The following is an 18,976-nucleotide window of genomic DNA, read 5'->3' as shown; positions in this document are numbered from 1 at the left end:
GTGAAAGCAAACTACGCGTAATTTCCCCGAAAGAAAATACCCGCTAAATAGTAGGTACTTGGCGAAATTACGAGAACTTTCGTGGGGATTTTTCCAAGGTTGCAGGTATTTTGGCGATGTGAAAGCAAATTACGGGAACTTTTAGCCCAGCGTGTCGTTGGGCGCGGCGGCTGCTGGGCTAGTGATTTTGAATCTCGCGCCTTGCCTGCTTATCAGACCACACTGCGCATGCTCATAACTTCGGGAACTTATCCCGAAGGATGTGTTTCGGGGCGGTGTGAATGCAGGAATAATTAACAGGTATTTTTTAGCCTTAAAAAGTTCTCGTAATTTAACGGGGATTCTTGTGATCGAGGCGGTTTGAAACCACCTAATGTAAGAGTGGAGAGGGGTAAATCCCTACTGGACTGAATCAACTGACAGCACTTTTCCATCCTTCCTACCTTCATGCATATACATGCATGCACAACCGAATAATCCCAGACAACAATGAGCAGACTTTAATAATACCACTGAATATATTGCCCTTAAGAACTAATGGAAAGGGATTATGTATGAGCGATGTACTGCACAGTGGGAACTACCTACTGCATTTACAAGAAGATTATACCGACATTAATATCAATCAGTGGGACTGTGTTTGTCGACGCTGAGAGTAATATCACTGAAATCCAGCGTTATGATCCTCCACCTCGGGTGGAGACTGGTGTCAAAATGACTCATTGAATATGATATGGAATTATTTTTTTAAATGTATCCCTTCATGGTCTAGTCTTCAAAAAAGCTATGTCCAAACTAAAATTGGGTTTATTTTTAAAGATTAAAGTCAAGTAAAGTATCCATAACCCTGAACATCTAAAATTTCTTGATCCAAGTTAAAGATTGAAATAAAAAAATGTTCAGAATGCAAATTATGAGAAACTCCATCGCAAACTTGATGTTTCTTTTTGCACTTTTTTTAATATTTAAATCTATGAAACATTAATTCTCCCTCCCAAAAGTTATGTGATTTCTTTTTAAAAAAAAAAATCAACATTATTGTTGATGGTACAGTAATTGTAAAAACTTGAGCGCCTGATCAAGGTAGCTGTGCTAAAGCCGAGGTAATTAATAACATGTTGAGCAGGGCCCGCTGGTAGAACAGTTTTCGGAACTTAAGTGGCTACCCTGGGTAAAATATGACATTATTATTATATAAAAATCTTTTAAAAAAAGATTAAGAAAATATACATATACCTCCAACAAACTGTAATTCAGTTCCAGGCCTATATTGTGTGACAGGTGAAAGTTTTACATGTATGTTACAAACAAACAAGCAAGTCTGGAATTCTGACAAAAAAGTTTTATCAAAAAAATTATGCATTATTTATTGAATTAATTCTTTATTTTATTATGAATAAAATGCCATGATTATTGAGGATAAAAGAAAAAATATTGTTTGAGAGGTACATGTACATACATGAATGTATTATGAGATAATGAGACCTACTGTACATGTACTACTCACCCATCCATTCGTACATCAGGCAGCGTTCGATTCACTGAAATCATATCGCTAGCTAACAAGTTGAACTGGTTTATCCGAAACATCTCGTTTTTTAGGGACTCCTTATCCTGCGGTATGATAACCGCTTTACCCATCTCGCCCGGCCCGTTGGGATCGTGCCGGGGTCTGGCGGGTTGGTGCCTGGGAGGGGCGTGTTCATGCCCTCCTGGATAAGAGAGAGAAAGAGAGAATGAAAGATGGTGATTGTTGTTGCTGTAGAGTGCCGAGCTAGCAAATCAAGTGTACATGGACATGTAGATTAGCATCTGAATTTATTCATTTATATTGGCATCAAGAGCAAGTAATAAAGAAAATAATTGTTATCATGATTACCCAGACAAAAGATAAGAAATATTATGAATTACATGTTGTTATCACCACCAACATCATAGAACTTTGTCAGCAGAGGCAGCAGCAGTGGCGCCACCACCATCATGATCGTCATTATTACCGCATAATCTTCATCGTCAGTATCAACAACACCATCATCATCACCAACATCGTCATCATCACCAGGCATCACCACCATTAACAACATCACTATCACAAACACCCAGCATGATCACCCATCATTCAGAAAACGAAATTATGCAGGAACTTAATACACAATAGGTCTTGAAATTAGAATTCTAAATTTGTGCTACATGTAATAACTCAAAATAAATTTGGTCTACCTGTACATGTACTATGTAAACTCTACAGTATACTTGTATTGGGTCTACATGTACATGTAGGCCTATACTGTATTTCAGCTTTTCACCCTCGTACAACAATTTAGCTTTCACTGTACGTATGTCATGTACTGTACGATACTGTTTTAGGCTTTTATCAGTTTTCAATTTCACTTTCAAAAATTGGGGATTATTCTGAGAAATAAAAGTAACCCAATAACCCACAATGTCTGGCTTTCATTTTCAGCACTATTGATCATTCATGACCAATTCTCAACACACGTGGGAAGATGACAAAGCACTTAGCAAATTGGACTGACAATATTTGTCGGGTTAATAATTTGCACAGATGTGAAGTGCACACTATGTAGACCTACATCCAGTATTAAACCTACATAAAAATACCCGGAATGTCAGCTGTTCGACAACACGAGGGAGGTTGAAAGGAATAAAGCATACTTCATGTTCTGCACTTTTCTTCCAAGTAAACAATGTTCGACTAGGATGTGATGTGAGCATGTACAGTATTTATGTGTTCCGGATTGCATTCAGACAATACAGACTACAGTGCAGTCAGTAGTCAATTTCATTTTCGTACCGTACGGTACATAACATCATCAGTTCTCAGAATTTTCATTAAAGTGAAGAGTGGAATGTTGAATGCTGTACATGAATGTACAGTTGTGCTCAAAAGTTTGTAAACCCTACCAAAAATGCACTCCTAATGTTCAGCAAGCTCGGAGAAACAAGCTTCTATTTCATGTAAATATTAATTTATCATGACTTTATAAAGGTATTGTTTAACTTTGTGAGCAGCCGGTTTAAAAAAATACTCAAACCAGGGTGAAACATGTGTATAAGTGCATGTATTAGAAGTAATAAACCCTGAAAACAACCATTATTGAGAATGAAAAGCTAAAACTACAAGGCAAACCCCGATTTTGTACACATAAGTGTATGGGATGAAATTAAGATGGTGTTTCCGGTCACTTTATATTTCAATTTTTGAAGCTTTAAATAATTATTTTCGAAGCATTAACTAATTATTTTCGAATGCAATTTTTTCTGGGATTCATTTTTGTAACATATCACAGACACAAGTGATAAGTGTGACCTTCTAGCTCAGATTTTTAAAAAGTCAAACCAATGTTAACCAATCACTTTAACAATTAAAACTAAAACATGGCAGAAATTGAAATATGTTCATTATCTGGTTGGGTCCACTAAACTTTGAGCATCACTGAATACATACAAACACTAAACAGCCGAGAAATATACTGTAGGAACAATTAGATACAATGTAGAAATTCCAGAAATAGGAATGTTCTTGAATTTAATATTTTTGACAGAATTATTCACAAATTGGTGAAAATTGTCATTTTCATTTTTTGTAATAGGAATGTTAAAGAATTTATTAAAAATACTTTTATAGGAATATATTTGGAACATTTAGGAATATTCTAGGGATATTTACTAGGCATGTAACGTATACGTATGCGTACGCTGTATCGTCAACAAATGAATGGTGTTTGTAGTTTCACCTCATATACATGTAGAAAGAGGTTATCAGCATTTGATGAATAATGACAGTACTGGTATACTAGCTTGAAAAACAGAACAAAGTGTTGTTTTTTTTACTCACCCTCTAATTCTCTTGGCACACCATGGTCTAAGGCTTGGTTGTTACACCTGGAATCGCTGTTGCATTCGCTGTAGTACATAATCAACATGACATCCAAGAGGAACCAGACCATGGAGGTGGCTAGAACCACCTTGCAATACACCAGTCTCCTGGCCATGTTTCCTCAAACACACAATCCTACTGACGGCCTGTTGCTACGGCTCCTGGAGACACTTCCTAGAGGATCCAAGAATGTCACAAGGTTTGCATATTCCAGGATGATGTTTGCAGCGGAGGACAGTGTTCTATTTGATTTCTTCAGAATTCCACTCCGTACATGTATATATTTTATATTTGTACAGGTACATGTACACTTTAAGGGAAGTAAAAAAATATTCAGGATCCGATTTCTCTTAAATTTTATCAATTTCCTTGTTTTGACAACACTTTGAGGCTTTTGAGTAATGACACATACATGTATCAAAGTCGCTAGAATGGCATGATCCAGGATGTTCCTTGCACAGAAGCAACAAACAGATCCAGTGAGATTTATCGCCCAGCTGTATTTGACGGGGGAGGATTCCAAGATATTGGTTTATTACAAACTCTACACTTCCAATTGAAGTGCTACTAAACACCTTTGATATTGGATGTTCTTCTTGCAGGAGAGGAGAGAAGTGCTTGAGGAATCCACAAAGCTTTGCATACAGAGGATGTATTCCTTAATATCCAAAGGGGATTTGCACTGTAACCATCAATCACTTCATCCGCACGTTGGCAGTTATCATATCCAGGCTTTCCCTTTCCTTTCCCCTATATTTTATTCAACAGGAAATAGGTTGGAGCTTTATACCTAATATCACTAAAGCCGATCTCCCGGTACTAGACTAATAATACCTCCAAATATTCCTGTCTGTGTGCATAGCATGAAAATTAAGTGCTTTTTTGCACGGGAAAAATATTTTATATTAAAATTGAAACCAGTGGATAATCAATCAAATATGTTGTTAGAAGAGTCCATGAAAAAAAGCTAGTACTTTTGAATTTTGATAGTACTTGGTATCCCGTAGAGCCGTCTATACTGCTTTAGAAAAGTCATTAGTGTGAGGAAGTGTTCTCTTCAGGCGGTAGCTGATGAATGAGGAAATGTGCTTGACGTGACTCACGCTAATTGCGGCGCCGCGCTTCGCATTAATCCTGCTAGCACCTTTGCTTGTTTGGGAGCTGCTACTACTGCATGCACGCTGGCTACAGACAAGTGCTTATCTGGAGTAATGGTATTGACAGAGACGATGAACTTGAGAAAGGGATAGTTAGAGTACTGCTGGGGCTCCCTCTACACAAGGTGGGACAGGGTCATTGTCTCTCATTGGCTGGATGCTGGTCACATGATCAGGGGAATCCTCCACAGAGTAGAGTCATGTTTCTCCTATCAACCCTCCGACGTGATACTTTGCACTTCACTTTCTTTCCAGACTCGGGAATTGGTCGGCTGCACCTGTGTTTGAAGGGGAAGACGAGAGAGAATTTTGACATCAAATGAAATGCTTTGTACTAGAGCCTTGCTGGGGTTTGCTGCCATCACACAATTCAATTCAATTCAATTGTTTTATTTTCCACTTTCAATTTCATATTTACAATTATGATACAATTGACATAGTAACATATTATAATCACATTTGAAGTACATGTATACAAAATATAAATAATATTCTAAAATTACAATAGACAATCATCAAATCGAGATATATAAAGAATTGAAAGAGAGGGAGGGCCAACTGAAAAGCAGAGCTTGTAAAAAAAACGAAACAAAACAAACAAACAAAAAACATAATATTTACATTATGTAATACATTATAATACAAATCATATGCATCATATTTAAAAAAAACATATGAATCATTCACAGTGTATACAAATTATTAAAGGTTTCCCACTTTACACTGAAGGCTTAATTTGTAATTGATGAATTAAATATTTAGTAATAATTCAGGAGAAATAATTTAAGTCGTTTTTTGAACATTTGTATAGAATTGCATTGTTTTATATCAATTGTAAAGGAATTCCATAGTTTAGGACCCATAAAAATAAATGTTTTTTGAGCAAAAAGGAAGCAACTCTGATTTTTTTTTTTTAACTTTTTTCTTGACTTTGGATTTTCTCAGTATGCTCTTCGTGCTGCTAAACAATTGGAGTCAGATAGCCCCCAACATCTCAAAAGCAAGGATTAAACTCTCTATACATGTATTTCCATACAAAATGACACATTTTTCTCTTTACTCAAAAACTCATTCCACAGAGATGCTTCCATTTGTCTCAGGATACCAATGAACAAATTCCCTTTCTGTGCACACCCATCACATTCTTCCATGTACATGTACATGACTTTCCATTGTTGACTGATGATACTTTTTTTTTGCCCATAAAATTTGTAGCTTTCCTACTTCTCTGCCCCCCCCCCCCCTCTCTCTCTCTCTTTTCCTGTCTGTCTCTTGTTTCCTCATGCTCTTTATTTATCCCTAACACTTCAGGGCCGTCTGCACCAGCCCCAGTTTTCAAATTAGCCGTTATTTTTGATCCGGCAAATTATCCAGATCTGAACAATCAGATTGAGAATATTTGTATTAAATAGAGACGCAATTATCGCGCTAGTTCACTGGATTAATCTCGAGATTGCAATCCAAAGTTAATTTGGGATTATTTGCGAAATAGCAAGCTATTTTACAAATTATCCCGCAGGTGCAGACGCATTTAGGATTATTTATTCGCGGAGACACATCATTATGCATCCATGCCTCGCTTGATCACAAATCGCTTTTCTTGCGATGGTGCAGATGAGGTTTCTTCAATCTTGAGTTTAATCGCAAAGAGGGCTGATTGGGCTAAAATCTCAAGATTGACAGAACTCGAGCTGGTGTAGCACCACCTACATGTATACTCTCTCTTCCTCTTTTCTCACATACTGTACACACAAACACACTATTCAATTATAATTTCCCCTCAAAATATATATATCTTTACTTTCTCCATGAACTGTACATTTATATATTTGTGGAAAAAAGAACAGAGGAACCTCTGTAGGCATTTTTTCCTTGAGTAAAAATGCTGAGGAAAAATATTTGGTCCTTCTATTTTGGCCCTCCCCATAATCTGTAATTAAGATTCTATTTTCTACCATCAGCATCTATAAATACACACAATTAACCTTAATAGACTGCTACAAGTGCTGTACATACTATCATTCTTCTCTTTCTTCATCAAAACTTGACAAATCTTTGTTGCATGCTAGACAACAAAAACACAAGTAAAACTGAAACCTTTACATGGTTATTATCAAGGTCCAAAACAAGGAAACTTGTACATGTACATGTAGGTCTGCATCTAAGTGAAGGGTGTTTGCTCAAACAACAAATCAGACCAAAGTTCAAAAGACACACCATACATGTACATGCTGTACATATGCGGAGTGACTGCAATCAACTATTATCCAACAAGCAAAGCAGCTCTATGTACAGTGTAGGCCTACATTATTCAACAGGAAAAAAATCCAAATCGGGGTACATAGTACATTAAATAGTAAACATGACATGCATCTTATCAGTAGTCAACTAGCATTACACTTGATCCCAAAAGTTTTGTAGGACATTATCCAAGTCATCAAAGTTTAGACTCACAATAAAGCCAATGGGGATTGAAGGTAAAAGTTTCTTTCATTTTAAAAATTGAAGAAATTGATGAAATTATAACAATGTGATTGAATGAGGAGAATTAGGGAGTCACTCATAACATTTGTGGAGAAAAGCCAGGTCTAGAGTTCGATGTTGACTCAAACAAAACAGCCCCCGCCCGCCAATAGTCAATAAATAAATGAATAAGTATATAACAAATAAGTAAAGAAGTATATAAATATATGTAAATAAATATATAGATAGATGAATAAATAAACGAACCAACCAACGAACAAACAAACAAATAAATAAATAAATTATAGATGAATAAATAAACGAAGGATGAATAAAAGAATTAATGAACAAACAAACAAATTAATATAAAAAAGTGACTCTTGGCATTGCCTTTAAAGGGCAAGTCCACCCCAACGCAAAGGTGATTTGAATAAAAGGAGAAAAGGCCAACGGGCATATAACACCGTGGAAATTTCATCAAAATCGGATGTAAATATATAAAAGAAAGTTATAGCATCTTTTATAATTTTTGCTTATTTCACAAAACAGAACTGCACATTCTGGTAAGCAAATGAGGGGACTGATGACGTCACCCACTCAATTCTTATTTATTTCATGAACGTTTCAATTTTCTCCCCATTGTCATGAGAAAAAAAGGTTTATTCCTCCATGAACTGAACATTGGAATTTGTTTTAAAAGATTTGGTTCAGTCAAGATTGTCATTATTGTCAAATCTGAAAAATTGAAATATTGTATTAATCAAGCAATAAAAAACAAGAAGCAATGAGTGATGGACATCATCAGAGGTGTGCATATGTACATGTTCAATTGTACACTGTATTAAACTGTTTTGTGAAAAATAAGCGAAAATATTCATGTCACAACTTTATTATTTTACATCTGATATTGATGAAATTTTCATTGTTGTGCTTGTTTTATTTGTTTCTATCAATTTAAATCAATATTTTGCTGGGGTAGACTTGACCTTTAAGAAATACTTCTTTACATGTGTAATGTAGCACCTTGTGCCTTTTACAATGTACATTATGTGTAATAATCTTTCCAATATTTTCATGTTCTCGAGGCCCACAAATCTGTCTCTTGGCTATAAAATGGCCATTATTAAAGGTATTGTTTAACTTTGTGAGCAGCCGATTAAAAAAATTCTCAAACCAAGATGAAACATGTGTAAACAAGTGCATGTATTAGAACTAATAAACACTGAAAACAACCATTATTGAAGATGGAAAGCTAAAACTACGAGGCAAACCCCGATTTTGTAAATAGGTGTCTTATAGACGCCTAAATAGTACACATAAGTGTATGGGATGAAATCAAGATGGTGTTTCCGGTCACTTTATATTTCAATTTTTGAAGCACTAAATAATTATTTTCGAACGCAATTTTTTCTGGGCTTCATTTTTGTAACATATCACAGACACAGGTGACAAGTGTGACCTTCTAGCTCAGATTTTTAAAAAGTCAAACCAATGTTAACCGATCACTTTAAAACCATAATGGCTTTAATAATGTGGATTTTGAGCAAATTGGTACATACTGAAAACCTGAATGTCATTTAGCACTATTTTCATTCAAACCAACTTCATGTTTGTTTGGCGCAGGAGTTAAAGTTGCAAGTCGCGTACGATCAATATTGACCTGCTCAATATTCCATCGACAGAATGCTTTTAGCCAAAAAACAAGATTGAACACTAACTTTCTGTCCTACATGTAGAAACACCAGCACCAGTACTCTGTCATGCTAAGAATTAATAAAAATGCAATTAATTTAATGGGCTAGATACATTAATCAATTGAATGCATGGAATGGCAGCTTCCGTTGACATGCCAAATTGTCAATTATTAAAATGGAACTTCTTTTTGTTTGTTTGAAAAGTGAATCTATTTGATGATCTCTTCTCTCTACAAATCCTTCTCACACCTCCCCTTTCAGTAAAAAAAATGAAAAGTGTTTTGCCACTGTAAAAGCATTAATAGTTTGTGATACTTGCTGCATAGTTTCATTCATTCATTGATACGATACAAGAGAGAAAAGAAAAGTCTATTGATATTGATTGAACAGACAGCAAAACACTGACAATTTCATCAAAATTTGACCCAAAAAAAGTAAAATTTGACCAAAAAAAGTTTTTCATTATTTCATTGAAACAGTTCTGCAATGTATGCAAGTCTTTATCAATATGAAATGAATTGTGATTTGTATTTTATTTTCAATTTTTATTCAGATTTTGTCCTCCAAAAATGAAAACAATCGGACTAATGATTTAATGTGCAAGATACCCACTGCTGTATACTTGTTTTGTCTTAATGTTATTAAGAGACATACATGACATGTATGAACACACTTGTACAAAAATTGAAATATGAAATATTACAATTTCATGTACATAATAGAGAAAGGAAAGTGGGGGACATGACATCAGCAAGCGTACCGGTAATGCCTGTTCATAACGCCCTGCAATGTTTTAATGCTAAATTTAAAATTCAATAACTTTAGTTTATTCTTATCAGATCTTAATGAAATTTTCAGCGTTTTGCTCAATGAATCCTCCTCTCCAAAATTTTCAGCCCTTTGATATTTGATAGTACATACATTATTTTGAAGTGGACCATTATACAACCTGTAAAAATGTACAATAGACCCTTTCCATTGACTGCAGCGCACCATCTTTACAGAGGTCAGCGCCATTGCCTTGCGTGAGCTAGTGATCTGCAGCTGGCGCATCTCTGAAAACTCTATTATAATCCTATATCCTCTGACGGAGGGCGCTATGAGATTAGGATGTCACTGTACACTGCATAAACTACACTTGAATTTGAAAGTTTATTATTATAAACCTATAATCACCATATCCTCTCGATTATTTTTTTTCTTCCATTATCTCGGGATTTCTTTATCAACCGTCACATTTAACCTTATTCATTCTTTTTTCTCTCTCATTCTCATTTTTGTTTTTATACCTGTACCTACAAATCATTGATCAATTCTTTGAGGGATCAAGGGCCTGCTTTTTAGTAGATCCCTACATTTACTCAACTTTATTTTATTGAGAAAAAAAGTTTTAAAGCCTGTGTATAGCTTTGGTAAAGGGTCAATAATGTGATTGATAATCGAATATCATCTAATATGACAGTCTTACTGAAGCGTAGAGACCGTTAGATATTTTTCCAACTGCACTTCTCTGAGAAAATTTCAAATATTCAAATCTTGGATATATAGCGCCCTCTCTTGGCGATGCTTGTTTTAAATTTAAAAAATGGGCATTCAAGCACTTATCTTATAAATTTAGTGATTAGATATCCAAAAGTTACAGACAAAGAACATATCTTGAAAGTTTCAGCCCATTCCATGATTTGGAATAGGATTTAATGGAAAGACAAAAACACACAGATATTTTAATTTGATCGGGTGACCCGATCAAGTTAAATTTCCATGTAAAATCGCAAAATTTATCCTGTAAAACACATTTTCATTTCATATCCTCCACATCATAACTGTTATAGGGCATATCCATTCATATTAGCTAGCAATGAATTGAAATAATGATAGGTGCATTTTGGTGGATTTACCAAAACTATACACCAGCGTAACAGGTAGCCTTGCAAATTGTTTTATCGCGAATGGTATACATTTTGTTCAATTTCCATTGTATACATTTAATATGATTTAGTGTTTACCATAATCATTTTACTTTTCTTGTACGTATAGTCATATTGCTTGCAATGCATATTCATTTGTATTGATTTGTATGGTTATCATTGTATATATACTGTGTAATTATTTCCTATGTTGTATCATTGAGTTGAGGAATGAAATTAAAATTGTTTTCACTTTTCCTATAACTTGATTTATCCATTTAATCTAAAAGGAAGTTTTACCAATATCATTTGAAACACAGGTTCAGCCATGCAGGCTATAAAATAAGTTCATGAACCCAACATCTGGGATAATATTAACATGTTTCATTAATTTACAGTTTCAAAATTTTAAGAGGAAATGAGACCTAAGGAAGACCAAGGATGACTTCCCCAAAAGGCATTGGGGAACTCAATAGTCTGTGCTTACAGACACACGCAGCATTGTCATACATGTACATGTACACAGTCATGTATTATATTGGCTCTAAATCAATTTCTGATCAAAATTTTGGGATAAGACTCACATGAAAATGTATAAGGGGCTCAAATTCATAGTCACTCAAAGATATCTACATAATTCTTCCCTTTACAGGAGAATATACATGTAATACATTTTTCATGATAGACGTGATCATATTTTCCCTCAGCGCCGTGCGCTTCAGGAAAATATATCCCCTCTGGAAAATACAAATCCCGTGGTCCAAAGAATGTTTATATTACACACCCCATTAGTCAATATCTGTATAATATTGTTTATTCGATTGCTATTCATTTTTCTTTAATATTGATATCAATTGTTGAATACTTTGTTAATTGTTCAATGTATATTATTTCAATATTTGTAACTTTTACTGTTAGAGCTAGACTCTATAAAATTTCTTACAACTGTCCACCGCATTGAATCAAGGAAGGATGAAGTTTATCAAATTTGAACAGAATTGGTTCTCGCCAGAATCCTTTTCATAATTTTCAATTTCTTGATAATAAAGTCACTTGAAACTTTTTTTTTAATATTCAATGCATTGCTGCTGGATAGCTAGCATTGTAAGTTTTTTTTAACTCGCCCAAATTATTCATTTAACAAATTCACATGTTGCGCCAGCAGCAGACTTTCATTTTTGAGGAGCGCGATCGCGCCGGCACTCCTAGAAAAAATAAGAACAAAATATCACACTCCTGAAAAAAAAAACCTTCAAAAAATTGCTGAAATTTCACATTTTACATCTTCATATTCATGAAATACATTTTCCATTATTCCTTGAAATCATTTTGATTTTATAGTCGGAAACTACCCAAAAAATGAAGAATATTCACCCCTTTCCTGACTCTGATTTGATGTTAAACTCGGTAAATATTCTAGTCCCATGTAGATTTTCATGGTGTTGACCAAATGTAAAATGATCAAACGATCAACGATCGTTTTCAGTTAATGTTTGCAACACCACAATATTTACCGTTTGTAACATCAATCAGAGTTAAGAGCTGAATTTTCTTCATTTTACTGATAGTTTTCAACCTAATCAAAATAATTTCAAGGAATTATGGAAAAATAGATGGCCATTTCATGGATTTAAAGATGTGAAATTTTAGCAATTTTGTTGTTGTTAACATATTGACCCAGGCCTAGTCTCACCACAATAGCTACACAGCTATTGCATTTACAATTTTAAGGAAAATCTACACAATTTTATATCATAAATGTATTGAATTGAATTTATTTGAGCTCCTCAAGGAGAGCGATTCTGAGGAGCTCCTCGAAAAAATAAGTAGAGCGATTTGTTGAGCTCCACAAAATTATAAACGTAAAGGACCGCTGCAGTCAATCACATCACCGCAGCACACTATGCACATCCAACACAGTCAATCACCGCAACACACACCGAAGTACAGGCACTATCACTCACCGAAAACCACTGCTGAAATACAAATTAAGTTATTATTCAAATTGATTTATCTGCACCATATTTCCAAAGCAAATGGGAGAAAATCGCTCATCAATTTTGTGTATATTTTTGCTTTTCAGCAGCCATAAAAATAGTAAATATCAAGAAAATAGATGAGGCAATCAAAAAGGGAGAGGACAAGAAACATCACTTTTTGATATTTTTTTAGCCAATTTTTTAAAATAGTGAAGAGTAAAAAATTTCATGCGGCGGCCAAAATAGATGCGTGCGAGGACGATCAACTACTTTTGTTTTTCTACTTGGTCTAAAATAAATATTCACAAAAAACACCATTCATATAATGATACAATACAAAGTTCATTGACCCTAATTGACATTTTACCTTGATCATGTGATCTAAGACTTGTCAGTGATACTTGGATTACCCCACTCATTCAATGAACAAGCTTATGATATAACCTTGTTCCAGGTTAACACATCTCTATGTGTGGCAAAATAAGGTTGACAATGTTTGGATTATTTTTTATTTTCCTTTTGGACAAATGCTGGATTTTTTTACACTGTCAGTTTCCATTACAGCTTTTCATTATATAACTTGGCTCTTAAGAAATTTTGATTCTTTACATTACTTTTTCTTTATCAAAAATAGAGCTTGAAAAAAAAAAATTCTTACCATATCTATTACTTTCCACATACAGAGGGCGTGCACAAAAGTATGCCCAAAATTCAAGTTTTTGAGCGCTCTGGTCAATACAAAAACTGAATTGCAACTGTACAGAAATTAATAATTTTGGTCATAAAAGTGATATCTAAAGGACAAGTCCACCCAAACAAAAACTTGATTTGAATAAAAAGAGAAAAATTCAACAAGCATAACACTGAAAATTTCATCAAAATCGGATGTAAAATAAGAAAGTTATGGCATTTTAAAGTTTCGCTCATTTTCAACAAAATATTTATATGAACGAGCCAGTAACATCCAAATGAGAGTTAATGACATCACTCACTCACTATTTCTCTTGTAATTTATTATATGAAATATGAATTATTTTGATTTTCTCATCATTGTCATGTGAAATGAAGTTTCCTTCCTCCCTGGACCCATGGAATTCCATTATCTAAACATTTTGTGCTTCAGGCAAGGAGGTCCTAATCGTCAAAAATTGAAATATTGTATAATTCAAACAATAAAAACAAAAGAAATAGTAAGTGAGTGACATCATCGACTCTCTCATTTGGATGTAACTGGCTCGTTCATATAACTATTTTGTTGAAAATAAGCGAAACTTTGAAATGTCATAACTTTCTTATTTTACATCCGATTTTGATGAAATTTTCAGCATTGTGCTTGTCTGATTTTTCTCTATTGATTCAAATCAATATTTTTCTGGGTTGGACTTGACCTTTAAATGATATTTTAAAGTGTATGCTCAATACAGCATTGACATACCATAGTCCTACCTGTAGATTCTCCACAGGTAGGATGGTAGCACTCATTCTATAACCTTGTCCTCTGTTTTACTCCTCCCTGTGTGGTGAAATAAGGTTGGCAATGTTTGGCTTATTTTCTCATTTTCTTTGGAACAAATGCTTGATTTTTTTACACTGTCAGGTTCTATTACAGCTATTCATGATACAACTTGGCTCTTAAACAAAATTTCATTCTTTCAATTATTTTTTCTTAATTAAAAATAGAGATTGAAAATCTACAAATGTCTTGCCATATTATTTTCCACCAATAGAGGGCATACACAAACATATGCCCAAAATTCAAGTTTTTGAGCACTCTGGTGAATACAAAAATTACTCCCAAGTTACTAATGAAAAATAAATTGCAACTGTATGGAAACTAGTATTTTTGGTCACACAAGTGATATTTTAATGATTTTTTTAAAGTGTACGGTGTACGGCATTGGCATACCATAGTCCTACCTGTAGATTCCCCACAGGCAGAAAAGAAACGAACCCTTGAGTGGGGTGGTAGCAGTGAACCAGAGCCAGTGGATTACCCCTATGTCCACAATTAAAACTATATCCATAAACTTTGAAAGTTATGACAGCAATTAATAATTAAAAGTTGGGTCTACCTCCAACATGTCGAAAGTTCATTGATCTTCATGACCTTTGACTTTCGTCATGTGACCTGAAACTCGCACAGGATGTTCAGTGATACTTGATTACTCTGGAATGTATCTGTCCAAGTTTTATGAGCTAGACCAATACAATTTCAGAATTACGATGGTAATTCAATAAATTAGAGCCAACATCGAGTTCCTCACACGTAATGACGTATAAACAATTCGCTGCCGCATGTGCATGCGATGTTTTGAAATCGGCAGCAAATTATTTATACGTGTGAGGAACTTGATGTTGGCAGGGTGACCAGACGTCCCGTATTTCCCGGGATCGTCCCGTATTTTACTCCTTTGTCCCGGCGTATTTTGCTCCTTTGTCCGGCGTCCCGACAAACCCTTCCGGGGACGCCTATTTGTGCCGTATTTCAGAATATTGAACAAAATGTAGTTAATACATTTAAAAGTGACAAATTTTCATCAAATAACCAACAGATGACGAAGCAGAGGCATCAATAAAATTGATAACTAAACTTTTGCAAGTTCTCTTTTCTTTACCCAATACAATGAAAACGAACTGGCCTCCTGCCTGTGTGTGGCAGGCTATCGGAGCAGATTATCAATGGTGCAAACAATGACATGATAAACACGAACAGTTTTTCCACCAAAATAATCACAAAATCGCCGGGAAATGTGAATAATTATGGAATGGATTCTCAGATTACTGATTTGGAGATTTAATTTGAGTTTTCATTTATAACTAGATCTAGTTGTTTCAGCTTTCGTTTTGAGTCTTGATGTGTATGGCCGCAATGTTTCATCTGAAATTCTAAAGATAAATTCCAGTTTTGGTAACAATCTAAAAATGACTTTTTACAGAATCTAATATAATGGCCACCCAAGTGTCTGTTTGTATTCATATTTGCCAAAAGATTCTGGAAGAAATTGTGTACTTGCTGAGAAATCAGCAAAAAAAGCGCGGATTCGGTCACTTCCGTCGGGTCTTTATTCCAGCAATAATAATACACTGTCCCACGTGTGCCTATCTGTGTTGGTGATCTTACGTGTCAATATTTTTCAGCATAGATTTCAAGATTTCACAAAGTTCAGTTTATGTAACTGTACCAGATCTAGATCCTCGATGTACTGACAATTAATCCTGGTTTTACAGACTTTCTCATGAAATAAGTGTTTACTGCAACTACTGGCATTTCTCTTTAAGTTGACAGTGTTTCACTCTGGGATTTTATTCATTTCTGAAACATTTTAGTTTTGAAAAGTTTTAAAATACATTTAAAAACACCAAATATCATGACTATTTTTAGATGATTGGATTGTTTTTGGTTACTTGAAGTTTTGAACTTTTTCGTTCTTTTCCATTCTTCTTTCTTTCATCCTTCTATCCTTCCTGCTTTCTCTTTTTTGTTCCATCTATTGTTATTTCCTTTCCTGATTCTCTTTCTGTGTTCATTTTTCTGTCTGTCCTTCTTTCTCTCTTGCCATCTTTATTAAATTTCCTTTTTTAGTTCCTTCTTTCTTTCCTTAAACTTTTTCTTCCCTTCCCCTCCCTTTTCTATTCGTTCTTTCACTCCTTCCATTATTTTCTTTTCTCTTCATTCTTTCCTCCCTCCTTTCTTTCTTTCATTCTTTATTTTTCTTTCTAATCCTTTTCCCATAAGCCTATTCTTTCTTTCTAATTATTTTCTTATATTATTTCTTTCTAATCTTTATTCTTTCATTCTTTACCTCCCTTCTAAGTTCCTTCATTCCTTTCTTCCCTCCTTCCTGTTTTTCTTCTTTCTTTGTTTTTCTTTCAAAGAATGAAGGAAAAAAAATTATTTCCTTCATTCTTTCCTCCTTTTTCAATTTTTTTTCTTTCTCTCCTTTATTGTCATTCACATATCTTCCTTTCTTTTATTTCTTTCTATATAATTCAAAGAATGACGTAAACTCATTTTCTCTTATTCTTTCTTTCTTTTATCCTTCTTTTATTCTTTTTTTGTGTTTTCCTTCATTTTCCCCTTCAGTTTTTATTTCTTTATTCTTAATTCATCACTCTTTCGTCTTTTCTAATTTCCTTCATTCTTTCGTTCATCCTCCCTTCCTTCCGATTCTTTATATTTTTCACAAGTCTAACACTGTATAGCCTTCTTTGTTGGCCTTTTTGTCGATTGTCCCATACATATATTTCATTTTGTGAAATCTGGTCACCCTGGATGCCGGATGTTGGCTCGAAATCACCAATTTTTAGGCTAACCCAAACCAGAGGATATGGAGTGAAATTAACATAAGCTTTGATTTTTTTTTATGCCGTTTCAAAATATAATTTTTAGTAATTTTTTTCCCCCACCTGGCTTTGCCATGTTTGCCACTCAGTCTCGGCTCGGAGTATTCAGAGAGAGTTGTGGACATTGATCAGATGTTTAGGTTGGTGGACCGTCACCGTGGAGCGTCTAGCATAGCATAACCTTGTTCATTGAATGAGTGGAGCATTACTAGCGGTCATGGCGGTAGTGGCAGTGGAGCCTGCATGAACATCACAGGTTCACGTTCGTTTGGCGAATTAAGCCGCAACGAGGAGGCCTGGGGCCGATTGCATGAAAGGGTTTTTCCAAAGACCGTCTTTCGTGTCGCCCATCTTTTATGATAAGCTATAAGCGGAGTGTTTCTGAAATTTATGATAAAAATAAGATTCTGCCTTGTTCTTAAATCAAATTTTATACTAGAATTTCATGATATATTACATCATTTTATAAACAAATATTTTGTTAAGTTTAAAGGACGAATAGAATGTTTGCAGATGATTGGTTTAAAATGTATTTCACATGGCGCACCATAAAAGATGGGCGACACGAAAGACGGTCCTTGCAAAGACCCTTTCGTGCAATCGGCCCCTGGGCCCACAGGGCGGAGTTCCCTTGAGTTTCTGTACTGTACCCGGCCGTAGCGGTAGCGAAACAACCCGTATGGGTGTATCGGAGCTGCAGTGCGACTCGGCAGCACACGCAGCGAGTCAGTCGCAGCTATAATTTATATTCGATTGTCGTAGGATGTTCGAGACTTTTTACCTCACCACACTTTCCAAACTAACCTAAAATAAAGACTCATGCTACTCAACTTCAGTTTCAACCGAATGCTTATTATGAACTCACCTGTTTTAAGAGTAAAAATGCTCCGGCTTTGCTTGGCGCTGGTTGCGAATATTGTCGGAACATTATCAGTGACGTGCGCGCGCCCTAATTGCACGAAATTGTTTCCGCATTTTTCTATGGAACACCATGCGTGTGGAGTAAAAGCAGAAACTCCATCTCCAGCTGCCAGCTCCACAGTCTATCTTTGAAAGGGCTCATTAAAAAAAGGATAAAAACCGGAAAACCATACAACCCCCCCCCCTCAAAAAAGCGACTCCAGAATCAGTCATAATCTTCCTCCCTTCCCCCCCCCCCAAAAAAAAAACACCCTCAGAAAAAAATTAGGTCTGAGGGCAGTGGCGTACCGTGGGTCACGGCAGGGGGGGGGCACCAGCAAAAAAATTGAGTTACTTATAAAGAGCGCGCTCAGTTGCAAGTAATTAAATGGATATGTATCTCACTGATCACTTAATACGAGCGCGAAGCGCGAGCTGAACATTTTTGAAATTCAGACCTAAAAAGGACATTAAAAGCATTTTTTTGTAATGTCGCTAAACAAACAATGCGAGCGCAAGGCGCGAGCTGAATTTATTGTATATATTGACCCCAAACAGGGACATTTTAAGGACTATATTTTAGGAATCCATGACCCTAGATTTTGGAACTACCTCGACAATAACATAAAAA

General features: G+C 35.2%; 1 protein-coding gene across 1 annotated transcript in view; it reads right to left on the bottom strand.

Annotated features, from left to right (window-relative positions):
- LOC121426384 (polypeptide N-acetylgalactosaminyltransferase 13-like) overlaps positions 1-18,414 on the bottom strand; it is a 115,269-nt gene extending 96,855 nt beyond the window's left edge. Inside the window, exons 1-3 of the mRNA XM_041622671.1 lie at positions 18,311-18,414; positions 3,860-5,336; positions 1,508-1,712 (exon numbers count right to left, since the gene is read on the bottom strand). Coding sequence (XP_041478605.1) covers positions 1,508-1,712; positions 3,860-4,016 — 362 coding nt within the window. The 5' untranslated portion in view covers positions 4,017-5,336; positions 18,311-18,414. The remainder of the gene's footprint in view (positions 1-1,507; positions 1,713-3,859; positions 5,337-18,310) is intronic.
- Between the last annotated feature and the right edge of the window lie 562 nt (positions 18,415-18,976).

This window comes from Lytechinus variegatus, chromosome 13 (assembly GCF_018143015.1).
Source record: "Lytechinus variegatus isolate NC3 chromosome 13, Lvar_3.0, whole genome shotgun sequence".
Lineage (NCBI taxonomy): Eukaryota > Metazoa > Echinodermata > Echinoidea > Temnopleuroida > Toxopneustidae > Lytechinus > Lytechinus variegatus.
The sequence above is the reverse complement of the archived record's forward strand: the minus strand, read 5'-3'. Positions and strand labels throughout refer to the sequence as shown.